Source organism: Zingiber officinale, chromosome 6B, assembly GCF_018446385.1.
Source record: "Zingiber officinale cultivar Zhangliang chromosome 6B, Zo_v1.1, whole genome shotgun sequence".
NCBI classification, from domain to species: Eukaryota; Viridiplantae; Streptophyta; class Magnoliopsida; order Zingiberales; family Zingiberaceae; genus Zingiber; species Zingiber officinale.
The window spans coordinates 134601234-134618503 of NC_055996.1; the positions used below are offsets into that span (position 1 = coordinate 134601234).

The following is a 17270-nucleotide window of genomic DNA, read 5'->3' on the forward strand; positions in this document are numbered from 1 at the left end:
TAAGCATAATTTTTGCAATTAGTAAAATTGCAACACTTTTTATAAAAATAATAACAGAAATAACTCCCCCTAAACTTGTACTTTTCTCTCCCCATTTGATCACAGCAAAAATAGGGTCTTAAGTAAAATATTTTCAAGTAAGATTAAATCTTTGAAAAAATTTTCTAAGTAAAAATGAATTTTTAAAATAAAATTCTAAGTAAAAATGAATTTTTGAAAAAATTTTGAAGTTAAATTGAATTTTTTTAAAAAATTCTAAGTCAATAAAAAAATCCTAAGTAAATTTTTTAAATGTTCCCAAAAAACAGTTAAGTCAAATGAAGGTTTTCAGAGGAAAATTTCTAACAAAAAAAAAAGTTAGAATTTTTCAAGAGAAAATTTCTAAGGAATTTTTTTTTGTTTATTTTAACAAATATTTGATAAACTTTCAAAGCATTATTTAATTATTCTTTAATACTTTTTCAGAAAGTTAATTAAATATTTTCTTTCAATATTTTAGCTTCCAGGTTGTGGCGAGGCACTAGGCCTTCTTGGTTATTGGAGCAACAACCACTTCCTTAGACAAAACTTCCATAAAGAATTTCAATTTTTAATTTTCTCACTGTAAGCTTTTAATTTTTGAAAGATTAATTAAGCACAGATTTTGGATCCCAATAGAGGTTCCTTCCTACAGGATTATTCAAAAATCTAGGGGGTACATAGTTTCTTGGTATTTTCCTAAGTTGTCCTTGATGCTTCCTTATATACCAATTTAATTTACCATAACTTCTAATTTTTGACTTTGGAAATTTCTTTAAGCATGCATCATTTTTCAATTTTTCAATTTCTAATTTTAAATTTTCATTTTCTGATTTCATACTATCGTACATTTCAAGTGGACATGCTTTTGCTAATTTCATTTTTAATTCTTTATTTTCTTTTTCTAATTCGAATAAATCTTTAGAAAGCGATTTAATAAATCGAAATGACTGAGACGGGGTTAGATTGCGTACCTTACTTACCTGATCAGGTGACGCTCCCCTTTCACTGCTGCTTTCTTCTTCTGACGTTCCTCCCCCTTCATCGATGCTCATCTCTGAGCTGGACGTTTCTTCTAGCTGATGGTTGGCCATCAGTGCAAGTCCCGAGAATTCTTCGACTTCTGATTCGGAGGATGACGAATCATCCCACGTGGCCTTTAGATTCTTGTGTTTGGAGGGTTCTGGTTTCTTGTATTTTGATTTTTCCCTTTCTTTCTCCTTTCTCTTTAGCTTTGGGCAGTCATCTTTGATGTGCCCCTCTTCGTTGCACTTGTAGCAACGAACCATCCTCTTCTTTCAATGATGTCTTTGTGATTTAAATTTGTTAGTACTAAAAAACTTATTGAAGCGTCTTACTAGTAGTGTCGCTTCGGATTCGTCGACTGAGGCTTCGGAGTCAGAACTGTTCATCTTTGCCTTTAAGGCAATGTTCTGACTTGTCTTCTCTACTCCATTTGGCTCTGAAACTCGAGATTCGTGAAGTTCAAAAGTCGAAAATAATTGTTCTAACGTACTTACCTCGAGGTCCTTAGAGATGTAGTACGCATCTACTAAGGAAGCCCACTCTGGAGTTCTCGGGAAGACATTGAGCGCGTATCAGATAGAATCCCGGTTGGTTACCTCTTCTCCAAGGTTTGTTAGTTGCGTTATCAGCTCCTTGATTCTCGCTTGGAGTTGCGCTACCTTCTCGCCTTGGTTCATCCGGAGGTTCCTTAACTGGTTCCGGAGGATGTCGCACTTCGCTAGCTTTGCTTCGGAAGTACCTTCGTAAAGCTCCAGGAATTTTTCCCAGAGATCTTTCGCTGAGTCGTAGCTTTCGATCCGATTTACCTCCTACGGCGGTAGAACGCTGAGTAGGTGGAGCTCAGCCTTTCCGTTGGCGACAAAATCTGCTTGCTCCTTTTTCGTCCAAGTATTTTCCTCCTTATCTTTTGGAACTGCATAGCCATATTTCATTATTAAAAGAATGTCAAATTCGGTTTTAAAAAATACCTCCATTTTGCGCTTCCATGTGGCGAAGTCTCCGTCGAACTTCGGGGGATGGATGTTCGCTCCGGCCATCGTCTTGATCGTAGTGCTTCAGTTGGCGGTTAGTCCTTCTGAGGCGATCAGACTCTGATACCAATTGTAGGTGCAGCGGAGACCGGCAAGAGGGGGGTGAATTGCTGTAAACAAAAACAAACTATACCCTCCTCGGATTTCAACTCAGAATTTAAATCAGCAATAAAATAACAGCAACTAAATTAATGAAACAGAAAAAGAAATAGGAACAGAAAAGACTCAGGGATTTAACCTGGTTACAACCAAGGAGGTTGTTAATCCAGGACAGTAGAAAAGAGCGCAGTAAGAAAAATCTCCTTCTCTGAAGGCGGAGAAGCCTTTTACACTTTTAAAGCTCACTAGTTGCTTAGGAATTGCTTACAGATTGATTGCTTGAGTTGTTATTGAATTCCTAGCTCCAGGGGCCTTTTTATAGCTCTTGGAAATTCTATCCCGAGGGTCCAAGGCGCCTCCAACAAGGTCCAAGGAGCCTCCAGCTCGGTGAGTGGATAGAATTCTATCTGGTGCTCGAACGGTCATTCTGACCTGGCTCAAGGCGCCTTCAACAAGCAATGAAGGCGCCTTCAATGTTCAAGGCGCCTTCAATGCTTGTTTAAGGCGCCTTCAAGCTATAGTAACTTCTGCTATAGTAACTTCCTGCTACAGTAATTTCCAGCCTCTTTTGACTCCTTTTCTTCTTCACTTTGGCTTCCGAAGCTCCGTTCTTTTGGGTGATTGCGGCCAACCGGAATAGGGCTCACCCGAACTCAATTCCCGGCCTTCTCCTCGAGCAGCCTTCCGTCCTGGCTTAACGTCCCTCGAACGCCGCGCATGCTCTTCACGCCCACCGGAGTACTCTTCCGCAGCTTTCTCGTCCTTCGGACGCACCGAGCCCATCGGCTCCCTTCCCGTGCCGTCCTTCTCGCTAGCTGCGTCTTCCACTCGACTTCCTGTGTTCCTAAGCTCCTGCACACTCAGACGCAGGGATCAAACACAGTAGGACCTAACTAACTTGGTTGATCACATTAAAACTACCATGGGGTCCAACATAACTCAATCATATAGCACATGAATATAAAGTAGATAGGTAAAATTCTACAAGATGATAAGTTGCAAGTTAAGAGTATGATATCTTGCATTTCACATTTGTACAATTAGAAATCTTGCAATAGGGACTTTATTTTCTAAAATGAGAAGCAACTTTACATATAACATTTATCATGGAAGAAAACAACATGTTGAGTAAAACATATGAGAAGGAAAAGAAGGAATATGGTTCATATGAAGATATGATAGTCCAATTAGAGGAGAAACTGGAAGAATTTAAGATCAAAGAATTTACCTTGGTTCTCTTGTGGAAATTCTTAAAGTTTAGTCGTTTAGGGAAGGTTCAAAGAGGACATCCCTATCGAGCCTTCGACGAAGAGCAAAAGGTGAAACCATTAGGTTTAGCGAAGACGGTGGAGGAAGAAATATCCACTACGTGGTTATTTTTTTTGGCACTTTTATAAAAGGTCCATAATAGTTTATAATTTATAAGTAGGTCCTTTTAATTAAATTTTTTACATGGGTTAACTTTGCTATAAAATATAAAAAAAATGGGCCCTCTAGGAAATGGGGCCCTGTGCGTCAGCCCCATGTTGACCACCTCAGGGCCGGTTCTGAATTTAGGAAAATACATAAACATCTGAGATGGCAGAAGACGCAAGCGATCATTAAGAAAAAAATATGGAACCACCACATCAGCGGCCCCTATAGCCAGCCCCATAGATATAGAGGGAGGTAAATGTAGGTACACAGTTGAAAGCGCATGACAGAGACGTTAACCCTAGGCCGTGACACCCTGAGGATCTAACCCTGGACCTCTCAGCTACAAGACCATGCGCCCCCAACTGTGCTACGCCCTGGAGACGAGAAGAAGTCGACTGACTTAGTGCATTCGAGAAATGAGAAGCTATGAAAGAGTACTCTGATGGAGCGAGAAAGGCACACGGGAAACATTTGAGGAACGAAAAGTTGGGAGGAAAATTTCTCAAGGAGAATAATGAAATTGAATTGGGATTAGCTCAATTCTGGGATGCAATCTTGCAAACGACTAGAGCAGAAAATGGTCAACTTGTAAGTTGACCATTTTAGGCATCTGGAACGTTTCCAGATTCCTGGAATAAATCTTGGAATGTTTCTAGACACCCAAAAGTCATGGCCACAATAGTAAGAGTCATTGTCGAAGCAAATCAAAATAATATCCATGCCAACAGAATCCATGTGGTCATATCACTTCCAGACGCTCAAAATGCGAGAAGTCATCTAGATCCATGAGTAGATCATTGCCAGATTGGATCGACTTCAATGAGTTTAGGCATCCGGACTGCTTCCAGGCAGGCGGATAATGCCACATCAATAAATGGTCAAATCAATGATGAAGACTATAAAAAGAAGACTAACACTCATAATTAGAGAAAACACACAAGTTTAATTCACGTTCATTCAGTACTTTCTTAGTGTTGTACTCAACTACTGTAAGGGGCTTCTTCATCTCTGACTTGTGCTCGAAAAAGGAGATTTTTGTATTACTTTTCATAGTCTTGGACTAGCAACATCTTAGTTGCAAACCAAGTAAATTTGAGTCTCTTACTTTTATGTTTTTGATTAATTAATGTGTGTGTCAATGCTAAGTTGTTAGCAAGAGAAATATAATTTTTAATTTGCAGATCACTATTCACTTCTCCCCTCTAGCTATCCAAACCGCTTCCACTGTACCAACAATTAGCATAGAGTCAAACCGCCATAAGGACTAATTGCCGACTGTGATATAAGAGGGGATCAAGAAAATAGTCGTATCATACATCCATCCACCTAAATTCGAGGGCAAGTTCATAATACGAAAAAAGAAAATGGAAATATTTTTTAAAACTGATTTTGATATTATGCTTTGTATAAAATCTAGTTTCGAAGTGCCTAGGAGCAAAGATGTTGAAGAAATAGAGGAACAACTATGGACCAAAAAAATAATGAGACAAGTTCATAGCTACTAGTAAAGTTGAGTTTCACTTTCTAAGTGTATTACAAATGCAAGAACTCAACCTGATTAGCGCCTAGGACTCTACCAAAGATCTTGGGAAAAATTCCTTGAACGCCATGAAGACATCTCGGAGGTAAAACTGATAAGACGAGATGTGCTCAGAAATTAGCTCAGCAACCTCCGGCTAGAAAAGGGTGAGAAGGTTGCGTAATTACATGCAAAGTTGAAAGAGATCCTCACCAGCCTTAGCAACCTCAGAGAAATAATCACAAACCAAGACATGTTCTAATATGCACTCAATGCATTTCCAAGAACTCAAGAATAAATATCAATAGAAAACTCCTACTATATTTAAAAAAATATCAAGGTAAATAGTTTAGAAAAATTCTTTTCAATTATGGGATTTCACGAATCTAGATGTGCACACAAGTATGAATGAAATAGAAATTATGAACCACAACATTACTCTAAAAGCAAAAAAGGAGCGAGTCAGAATCAAACACATCTTTAGATGGAGATGAAGAAGCTTATTTGGTAAGGGAGATGAATAAATTTTTTAAATCTAATCAGTTTGATAAGAAACTAGCCTCAAGATGGCTAAGAAGAAAGGAAAAAAGGAAAGTAAGGTGCTTCAATTGAGACTAGGAATGCCACATTAACAACAATTGCCCTATGCTCAAGTAAAAAACATAAAGAAAAGGGCAAGGATAGAAAGCCCACATAAGACAAATACAAGAATCTACGGACAACGTGGGACAACTCCTAAGAAGATTTAGAATTTCAACAAATAAAGGGACTTGCAATGATGACCATTCATCAAGATGAAAGGTACAACTCTTCTGGAGAAAGCAACAGTGTAGGGGAAGTCTCAAATGATGAATCTAAAACAATAAATGAGGTACATAATCTGTCCTTAGATTAACTTTACAACGCAATAAAAATGTTTTCTAGTTTCTTATGCAAAGTTAGAAATAAGTGCATAAAATTGAAAAAGGTCAAATTAGACTAAAAAATAAGTTGGACAATTCTTGCATAAAAGAAGATTTTGGAAATCTTAGAAATGAAAATGTAACATTAAGGGAACCAGTAGAAATTTAAAGTAGATTTAGCAAAGAACTAAAGAATAAAATTTGAAAGAGAATGATCAAAATTTAATTTTTGAAATACTAGGGACTCAATTAGAAAAGTATCAAAATATTGGACTCCATAAAAAGTAAAATTTTATTTTGGATACTTAAATCTATTTTAATCATTTAGAAAAAAAAAATTAAACTAAGGAAAAGATTTTTTTAAAATATGCATGATCAAAATCAATTTTTTCCCAGTATATCTGAAATTTTTATGAAAATATTTTTTTATGCAAATATAACATGATTTCTATCATTAGCTAAAAGTTCAAAATTTTTGGACCTGTTAATATTTTTTAATAATTATTCAAAGAAAAATATATTAACTATAAATAAAAAATTAATTAAAATGAACTTTCTGTGAAAATTAATTTTCTTGATAGAAATATTATGGGTACAAATGGTAAATATTTTCGAATGTTTTCAAATTAAATAATTTTTAAAATCTATTTTCGATGTAATGAAAAGGGAGATATAAAAGTTAGATGGGAATAATGCATCTATAGGGGAAGTTTTTTTCTTATAATTATTGTTGTGATCCTTTGTAATATTTATTGTATTTTTTTTATTTTATCTCTAATTTAATCTGTATTGATTTACATTAATGAGAGAGATTGTAATGTATCCTAAGTGATTGAGCTACATGTCTCATGTGAGATTAAGTTAGACCTGATGAATTTAACTCATGTGTCTAAGTGTACAGTGACTTAGAAAAACACATAAGCATCCAAGATAGTAGAAGACGTAAGTTGTTGTGAAGGATTGTATGGGAAGGAGTCGACGGACTTAGTGCATCTGAGATACACGAAATTACAGAAGAGTACTTTAGTTGAGTGAAAAGGACGCACGAGAAACATCTGAGAGATGAGAAGTCAGGAGGAAGGCTACACGAGGAGAAGAATAGAATTGAGTTGAGGTGAGCTTAATTTCGAGATACAATTACCAAGAAGATTGAAGAAAAAAATGATCAACTCTACAAGTTGACCATTCTAGGTGCCTAGAACATTTCTATAGACCTGGAACGTTTCTAGGCGCTGGGAATAAATTTAGGCGCTCGAAAGTCCTGATGTCAGTAGGTAATCGTTATCGAAGCAGATTAGGATGATGTCGTGTCAGTAGAATCCAAGTGCTCGAGATGTGAGAAGTTATCCAGATCCGTTAGCGGACTATTACCAAATTAGATCGACTTTGACGAGTCCAGGCGCCCGAACTGCTTCCAAGTGCCTGGATAGTGCCATGTCAGCAAACAATGATATCAACGACAAAGGATATAAAAAGAGAAATGACGTTCATAATTAAAGAAAACACACCTATTTAGTTCACGCTTATTCTGTACTTTCTAAGTGTTGTACTCAATTATTATAAGAGGTTTCTTTGTCTCTTACTCGTGTTCGAAGAATATTTTTATAGTACTCTTTAAAGTCTTGGATTAGTAACCTCCGAGTTATAAATCAAGTAAATTCAAATTTTATACTTTTACATTTTTAATTAATTAATATGTATTCTTACTAAGTTGTTAACAAGAGAAATATCATTTTTAATTTATATATCACTATTCACTCCTTCTCTAACCATCCTAACCACCTATGCTGTATAGGTATATGCATGACTTGTCCTCTCAATGTGGGTCACTTATTAGTAGTGGCAAAAGTGAAACTATCATTTTAATGGCCTTTTAGGACGGATTCAAAATTGCAGTGAGTCACTTATTAGTGAACAAACAACTTACCATTCCAATTCCATTCAAGAGGGACTGAATAAAATTACTAGCACAATATTGATTATTGAATGACCCCAACAACCATGTTATAATAATGTGGTGTGATGGTTAAAATATGGGGTGTTATCACATGAGGTATTGGAGTCGAAATTCGGCGTAACCGAACATAACCTCCCCTATGTCTTAGCCATTTGCACTAATGACTAGTAGTCACCCATAATTTACCTCCTCCGTATTAACCTAAAGACAAATTAACGAAAACGTTAGGAGCGAACGAATCACCTTTTACCCCATAATAATTAACCCCTACAACCCTACTCATCATTCTCACCGCACTGACGTTAACGGGCATGCAAAGAAACACTCATCACGATATTTTTATTTGCCTCTCAAAGTCAAAAGTCAAACAACAAAGGAGCAACCAAAGCCAAGAAGAAGACGTGTTGTCCACCAATGGTTGTTGCTGCCCGGCACCTTCACAGTCTCCTGCCCAAAGGCCTCACTTGCTGGAGGAAGGCTCTCGTCTCCGGCCAACGGGGCAGACGCCGGCGACTTGGGCGATTCTGTGTCAGCGTCGAAGGCGGCGATTCCGAGGTCGCAGAGCACGATGGAGCAGGTGTTGGCGCTGCATGCTATGGATGAAGCAGAATTCGTTGCCGAGGCCTCCGGCGCCGGGGGCAGTACAGCGGCGGACAAGGGAATCGGTGAACTTGTCAGAAGGGAAGGTGAGGAAGGGGGCGACGGCGTTGGGAGGGCAGTCGGGGGACAGAGTGGCCAGAATTTACTGCTCGATCTCCCTCACAATGGTGCCTGAAGGAATGGCGGCGCCTTCGGCAGCCACGGAAGGGGCAACGGTAGTGTCATCGGCCAAGGAATAAGGAAAGAGAAAGAGATAAGCCACGAATAGAAGTAGAAGGAAGAAGAAAGATCCAAAATGAGAACCCGATTTAAACAACTCAAAAATCATTGTCCTCCATTGCAATCTCCGAGCTTATCCCTAAAGATCCAATTGCTGACCATTTCTTTGCATTTCCTTATCACTTCACTATTTTAATCACCACCAACCAGAACGCAACCACTCCCAACCAAGATACAAGTCAACTCTCTGAATGATTTCTTCTTAAATTTCTTTAATCTCCGTCGCCGGCATCATGGGCGGCCAGTGCTCGAAGCAAGTGCAACACTGCAAGGCCGTGGCCTACGAGAAGCGAGCTCTGCGCGACCTCCTTGACTCCTGCGGAGCCGCGTTCCCCGGCTCCGACCACTTTCCGGCCGACCGGAAGTCCTGGATGTCCGCCCTCGGCCCCGGCGAGCTCCGGCTCCATCAGATCGTGTGGCCGGGGACCCACGACTCTGCCACTGACTCCATCGGTATCCCCTGCATCACCCGCCCCTTCGCCAAGTGCCAGTCCTTCTCCGTCTACGGCCAGCTCTGCCTCGGAGCACGCCTACTAGACGTCCGCGTCCAGAAAGATCGCCGGGTCTGCCACGGATCCCTCGTCTCCTACCCCGTCGACCGCGTCCTCGATGACGTCAAGCGCTTCCTCGAAGAAACAAAGCACGAGCTCGTCGTCCTCGAGCTCCGAACAGAGTTCGGCCACGAGGACCCCCCTGACTTCGACAAGTTCCTCGTCGAGCGCCTCGGCGACTTCCTCATCCCCCACGACGAGGCCGTCTTCGCCAAGACCGTCGCCGACGTGCTTCCGCGGCGCGTAGTGTGCGTGTGGAAGCCGCGGAAGGCGGCGCCGCCGGCGGCCGGAGGCCCTCTGTGGGGCCCGCAGTGTCTGCGGGACCACTGGATTGACACCGACCTTCCGATGACCAAGTTCGAGAACAACTTGCGGCGGCTAGGGGAGCAGAATCCGGCGGCGAAGAGGGGGTACTTTTACCGGGTGGAGAACACGGCGACGCCGCAGGCGGACAACCCCGTGGTCTGCGTGCGGCCGGTGACGGGGCGGATACGCCAGTACGCGAGGCTGTTCATCTCGCAGGCCTTCAAGAAGGGGATCGCCGACCGGCTGCAGGTGTTGTCCGCGGACTTCATCGACGGCGACTTCGTCGACGCGTGCGTGGGTTTGACTCTAGCGAGAATGCAGAGGAAGGCATAACCCATGATTGCACTCTTCTTCATAATATTATTATTATTATTCACCGTAGAATTATGTGTGATATTAAATCTTGAGTGTGTTTTTTTTTTGGTAAAATGTTAAAAATGTAAATATATTTACATGGTATTTCTTAAAGGAGGAATATAAATAAATTCGTTGTAAGAATTGAAAAAAAAATATATCAGCAAAAATTAAGAAAGTAATCAAAGATACAAGCTCGGCAAGGAATGGAAGATTAATTGATTATTCAACAATCATGTAAATATAAATTGGATTTTGTAAACTAATGATTTAGCTTTGTGTTAATTTACTATGGTAATAAAAACCACCAATAATTATTTAATTTAATATTAACTCTTTTATATATTAAACTAATGGATTGTTAGGTAAGTACATGAGGTAATTTTAATATCATCAATCAAATTAAGTTAGGTTATATTATAATTTAATCCCTATATCTAAGTATACAGAAACTTAGGAACACAGAAAATCAAGCGAAACATGCAACTAACAAGAAAGACTACACAGGAGAGAGGCGATGGGCTCGGTGTGTTCGAGAGAGGAGGTGTTGCGAAAGACTACTCGGGCGGGTGGACTAGAAGGAGGCGCGCGACGTTTTTGAGAGACGAGAAGTCAGAGTAGAAGGTTGCTCGAGAAGGCCAGAAAATGAATTCGGGCGTGCCCTATTTTAGATGGGCGAAATCACCCAAGCAAGTGGAACCAGAGCGGAAGACCCGGACCAATGCGAGCGAAACCAGAGCAGAAGACCGGGATAAAAAAATCAACGAAATGTTGACTTTTTGGTCCGACCGCCAAGACCTGGTCCAGGCACTCGAACTTGGTCCGGGCGCTCGGACCCCCGGGATAGCCCGGGGGTTCCTCGGCTCCGCGGAGTCGCGGATGCCAGTTCAACCCGGTTCGAGCCCTCGGAATGCTTTTGGGTGCTCGGACCAAAAATTTTATCGAAATGCGACGTGGTTCGATCCGTTGCAATGGGGATAAAATTTTATCCCCCTTTAGAGGCCTGGAACCCTTCCAGGCCCCCCGATCAGGGCTATAAATACAGCACTGATCTTAGTAGCTAGAAACAATCACTTGTAATCAATTCTTTTGTCTGTTCTACTACTGTGTGAGCTGTCAACGCTATAAGAGGTTTCTCCGCCTTAAGGAGACATTGATAAGCTTTTAACTTCCTTGGATTGACAATTCCCTGATTCAAAACTAAGTAATTCCTTGTGTGCCTTTATCTTTAGTTTACTTCTTAATTCCTTTTATGCAAGTATCTATTTTAATCAAGCTATAAAGATCGAGAAAGGTTTTATTTTTATTTTTATGCAAGGCTATTCACCCTCTGTAACCGGCCGCCAAGAGACTAACAATTAGTATCAAAGTAAGGTTCGCTTCAGAATGACTAACCATTGACCGAAGCACAAGAGATGGTCGGACCGAGCATCTACCCACCGAAATTGGAGGGGGAATTCGCGAATTGGAAGAAAAAGATGGAGATATTTTTTAAAACAGATTTTGAATTATTAATCATTATGAAATATAGTTTTGTAGTCTCGAAAGACAAAGAAGAATATCACTGGACGAAGGAACAAACCGACTTCATGGCAAATGACAAACCAGAGTTTCATTTGTTGAGCATTTTACCGCCATAAGAAGTCAACCAGATCAGAGTCTATGAGTCAACCAAGGAGCTTTGGGAGAAATTCCTAGAACTACACGAAGGATTCGGAGGTAAAACTAACGAGACGAGATCTGTTCCGGAACCAGATCAACAACCTCCGATTAGAAAAAGGCGAATCATTTGTATACCTTCACTCAAGGATCAAGGAACTCATCACCGGACTCACGAATCTCAGAGAAAAGATAATTAACCGAGATTCACTAAGGTATGTGCTTAACTCATTTTCTAGAACTTCTAAATGGGTGCTCTTAGTAGATGCATATTATATCTCTAAGGATCTAGAGATAACTACTTTAGAAGAGTTATTTTCAACATTTGAGATTCACGAATCCAGAAATATAGGTCTAAGAACAAAGATAACGCAGAATATTGCCCTTAAAGCAAAAATTGATGAAAAGAGTCTGAAACATCCCTTAACGATGACGAAACAACGTTAATGGTAAGGAAATTTAAAAAGTTCTTTAAAATTAATAAATTTAATCAAGTGTAGGGTAAAAGAAAGAAAAAAAATAATATGCTACCACTGTGACGAAGAAGGGCACGTCAAAGATAACTGCCCAAAGTTGAAGAACATGGAGAAGAACAAGAAGCCAGTTCAGACAAAGCATCGAAATCTAAAGACAACGTGGGATGAAACATCGTCCGAGTCAGAGATCGAAGCACTCGCCGGACTTGTGCTAGTAGCAAGTCACCAAGAAAAAGAAAACGAAGTAAGCACTTCTGAAATAAGTATCAAGAGCATTGATGAAGGGGGAGCAACATCAGAAGGAAGCAACACTTCATGGAGAGCTTCAGATTATAGGATCGATAATGTAAGTCAGGTATGGTCTCTAATACTTGATAAATTATTTCAGTTCATAAATATATTATCAAAAAATCCCTATAAATTAGAAAAAGAAAATGATGAATTAAAAGGAATTCTAGCAATATCTTGCCGATTGAAGATTTTGACAAGATAAAAATAGAAAATAAAAAATTGAAAGTAGAAATAGAAGATTTGAAAAATCGTGCATGCTCCCATATTCAACAAGTAAGAAAATATAATGGATTAAATTGGCAGTTTAGATATCATAAGAGCCAAATTAGAAGAATATCACAAAAGTATTGATCCGGCGGTAAGAATGGGGGACCCACTTCCTGAAGGGTCTCAGCTTGAGGACCGATGAAGGGCTGACTAAGCGGTTAATGGCCGCGCCGAGCAACTGAGTAAGTCCGAGCGGATCTAGAGACAACCCATCCAGGGGCTTGGGTTTCCGACGCCAAGGCAGGAGGATCGAAGGGCCGAGCGGGAGTCCGCTCGGCTGGGGCCAAAGGGCCGAGCGGGTTGTCCGTTCGGCCAAGATAAGGGCGAGGGTACAAAGGTGGCCGAGCGGCCTATGCTCTCGGCTCGGGATATGGGATATCAGCAGAAGCATGTCTGATGATTAGGCCGTACACAAGATCGCACGATGGAGGATCTTGCCGTCACATCATGGAAAGGTTGATACAGTAGCAGTATGGCATCATGGACGTCTTCCTACCAAATCCATATCTGGGCATGGCCCTTCTGACAGACCCATGCCTGGGCATGGTCAAAGGCAGGTGGTTGCTTTGATTGGCGCGCCCAGGCTTCTTCGAGAGGTCTATATAAGGCCTCCATTTCTTCACCGGAGGTATGAAAAGTCTTCATCTGGAGGCCACCTTTTTGTTATTCCTCGCCTGACTTGAGCGTCGGAGGGCCGTCGCCGGGACACCCCTCCTGGCTCGGTTTTGCTGCAGGTTCGCCGGAGCACTCGAGGATCTAGCAGGGAGCGCCACGTGCCCAGTGTCCGTTGACTCCTGGTTCGGACAGGATCAAATTGGCGGCGTCTGTGGGAACGCGCCTGTATCCGAGCGGAATAGATGGACGAGGCTGGATGACCTCACACCGTGACGCTCTCCCAGGAGAGGCCCGACGCTCTAATTGAGACAAGAGCAGCTAAGCTCGTGGAGCAACAGAAACAGAAGGCTCAAACTGAGCGGATAGCACAGCTGAGCGGACCGACCGGAGCAACAGGCGAAATGGGGGCAAAATGGGGGTCCGACCGGAATTCAAGTGGGAGCAACGCCTCCCCCGATATCTTCCCGACGATCAATCGCCAATTCTGGGAGGCTATTCTCGAGACCCTCTACCCAAGCACTACGTGCCTGACGATCGGCGAGTACAACGAACAACGGAACCGGATGATCATCCTAGGTAAGTTTGATAACACAGCTACACTCCATCAATATACAGATGGAGTAAAGTGCCGCGTCTTCCTTACAACTCTCTCGGGATCGGCTCAACGGTGGTTTCGGAGGCTGCCGGACGGATCCATCACTAGCTTCAAGGACTTCCGAACGGCCTTCCTCCACCACTTCGCTAGCAGTCGGCGTTATCAGAAGACAAGTGTCAGCTTGTTTGCCATCAAGCAAGAGTCGAGAGAATCGCTTCGAGCCTACATCCAGCGATTCAACCAAGTAGCGATGGATATCCCAACGGCCACATCGGAGACGATGATGAATGCCTTCACGCAGGGCCTTGTGGATGGGGACTTCTTCCGGTCGCTCATCCGAAAGCCGCCCCGAGATTATGATCATATGCTACATCGGGCCAACGAATACATAAACGTGGAAGAAGCACAAGCCGCCTGGAAAAAGGAAACTCCTACCGAGCGGGCACCTATTCATGCCGAGCGGAAACAGCACGCCGCTCAGCAGCCACCTAAAGGACCGAGAGCCGAAGCGATCTGATCCCCCCACGCCAGGTCGCACGTACAAGAAGTGGCTGCTGCTCGACCCAAGTCAAAGAAGAGGTGGACCCCTATGTTCTGCTCCTTCCACCGGACGGATACGCACAACACGAAGGATTGTCGAAGTCTTCCCTTCGTGGCCAATCCCGTTCCCAGGAATGCCGAACGACGGTCACCTCCCATCGACAGGAGACAAAGGACTCATGAAGCTGACCGGACCCGCACCGAGAGGCGACATCAACAGACACCCGATCGGCACCGATCTCCGAGACAGGATAATCGCCGGGCGTCTAGAGAACGGTCCCGACCGTCCACTCGAGAAGAGGAAAACAGAAGCAATACTGCCCGGGGCGAGATCAACGTTATTGCTTGCGGGCCGACTGGAGGAGACTCCAACCGAGCACGCAGTCGGCTGTAGCCAAGAGCGGGCAAGTGGACCGGAAATCACTTTCGGGCCCGGAGACTTAGAAGGAGTTGAAGTGCCCCACGACGACGCTCTGCTCATTAAAGCGGTAATAGCAAATTACACTATTCACCGCATATTTGTTGACACAGGGAGCTCGGTCAACATCATATTCAAGAAGGCATTCGATCAGCTGCAAATTGATCGAGCCGAGCTGCTGCCCATGACGACCCCGCTCTACGGGTTTACTGGCAACGAAGTTCAGCCGGTCGGACAAATTCGGCTGGCTACCTCACTGGGAGAAGAGCCGCTCAGGAGGACCAGGACAATAAACTTCGTGGTGGTCGACCCTCCTTCGTCCTAAAACGTCATTTTGGGACGACCGGCGCTTAGCGAATTCCGAGCAGTCGTCTCAACCTTCCACCAGAAGATGAAGTTCCCCATCGAAGACAAAGTGGGAGAAGTACGGGGGGATCAGTTAGCAGCTCGGCGATGCTATCTCGAGATGGTCCGAGCAGAATCCAACTCTGCTCGGAAGGCACCTCGAATCGAGGTAAATGCCATCACCGAGAAACCTCCTGCTTTAATTTATGATGAAAAGGAGGAGGTTCAGATCCATCCGACCCGATCGGAGGCCACGACTTTTATCGCCTCTGATCTGGAGGAGGAGCAGAAGGAGGAACTGATCCAATGCCTCCAACGAAATCATGATGTCTTCGTCTGGTCGACACATGAGTTGCCCGGAATTTCGTCGAGCCTGGCGCAGCATGAATTGCATGTCCGACCGGACACTCGGCCAGTGAAGCAGAGGAAAAGGGATTTCAGTGCCGAGCAGAATGCCATCATCCGGGCGGGCGCTCATTGGCCAAGAAGATCCTCTTGGCCGGATACTTTTGGCCAACTTTACAAACAGATGCCGCTCGGACAGTATCTACCTGCCTTTCATGCCAGAGGTATCACAACTTCTCCCACCGACCGGCCGAAGAAATGAAGGCGTCAAGCGTTTCATGCCCGTTCGACCAATGGGGAATGGATATTGTCGGTCCATTTCCGATGGCGGCCGGGCAGAGGAAATTCTTACTAGTGGCGGTAGACTATTTCTCCAAGTGGGTGGAGGCCGAGCCGCTAGCAAAGATCACTGAACAAATGGTCAAAAAATTCATCTGGCAACACATCATTTGTCGGTTCGGCATCCCTCGCCGACTAGTGTCCGACAACGGGCGGCAGTTCACAGGGAAGATGTTAGAGGATTGGTGCAAGAGCTACGGCATTGAGCAACATTTCACATCCGTGGCCTATCCTCAGAGCAACGGTCAAGCTGAAGTGGCCAACCGGGAAATTCTCCGTATTCTGCGCGCTCGGCTCGATCATTTGGGAGGAAGTTGGCCGGATGAAGTGCCGAGCGTCTTGTGGGCCATCCGAACGACGCCAAAAGAAGGGACAGGAGTCACACCGTTCCATTTGGTATATGGCGGCGAGGCCGTCGTTCCGATTGAAGTCGGCGTTGAGTCAGCCCGGATCCAGAGCTACGATGATGACAATGCCGAACGGAGAAACATGGAGCTGGATTTGGTAGAAGAGGAGAGGGCAAAGGCATCCGTTCGGCTGATGGCATACCGTCAGCGGATGAAGCAAAACTACAACCGGCGCGTCATTCCCAGGTCATTCCAGGTTGGCGATCTTGTCTGGAAGAAAGTCAAGCCGGTCGGTGAAGTCGGCAAGCTTGAAGCTCCGTGGGCAGGTCCCTTCAAAATCATCGAGAAGCTCCGCTCGGGAGCGTATTATTTGGAGGATGAGGAAGGTCGGCAGCTAGATAGGCCGTGGAGCGCGAACCACCTCCAGCCTTACCGGGCAGGGTGAAAGGTGTGCCTATGTAAATCATCTTGTGTACTTTTTTCGACTGAATACTTGAAATGCAGAAACGAAAAATCAAGAGAACAAATAAGACATCGCCAACAAAAGAACGAAGGCCCCGAGCCGCACGGCCGGAGGTAAATGGGTCGGGCCAAGCGCTCTAAAATTGAAGGCCCCGTACCATTCGGACGGAGGTATATTATCCTAGCCAAAATGCTCGACGAAGCAGACCCTGAGCCATTCGGCCAAGAGTACGTTATCCGAGCTGGGTGAAAGGAACCAAAAGTGATAAAAAGGAGGGCAAAAAGCTTCGCCGAACGGAAGCGTCAAAATTAGCCAGAGTCGTCTAGCCCAGACGTTAAACCGTAGAGCCGCGCCGACCGGCTATAAAAATCGAGCGGAAAACCGACGAGCACCGTCGTTAAAGATCGAGAGTCGCGCCGATCGGCTATAAATATCCGCGCCGACGAGCACCGTCGTTAAAGATCGAGAGCCGCGCCGATCGGCTATAAATATCCGTGCCGACGAGCACCGTC

The 17270-nt window shown here is 43.6% G+C and overlaps 1 protein-coding gene across 1 annotated transcript; it reads left to right on the top strand.

Annotated features, from left to right (window-relative positions):
- The first annotated feature begins 9070 nt into the window (after positions 1-9070).
- LOC121989672 lies at positions 9071-10193 on the top strand. The gene has a single exon (XM_042543854.1). It carries the CDS (start codon positions 9081-9083, stop codon positions 10035-10037), a length of 957 nt encoding a protein of 318 aa, XP_042399788.1. The 5' UTR covers positions 9071-9080; the 3' UTR covers positions 10038-10193.
- The last annotated feature ends 7077 nt before the right edge of the window (positions 10194-17270 follow it).

Bases quoted from the DNA above. Each gene is read 5' to 3' on its own strand.
- LOC121989672 (XM_042543854.1), top strand. From the start codon at position 9,081: ATGGGCGGCCAGTGCTCGAAGCAAGTGCAACACTGCAAGGCCGTGGCC.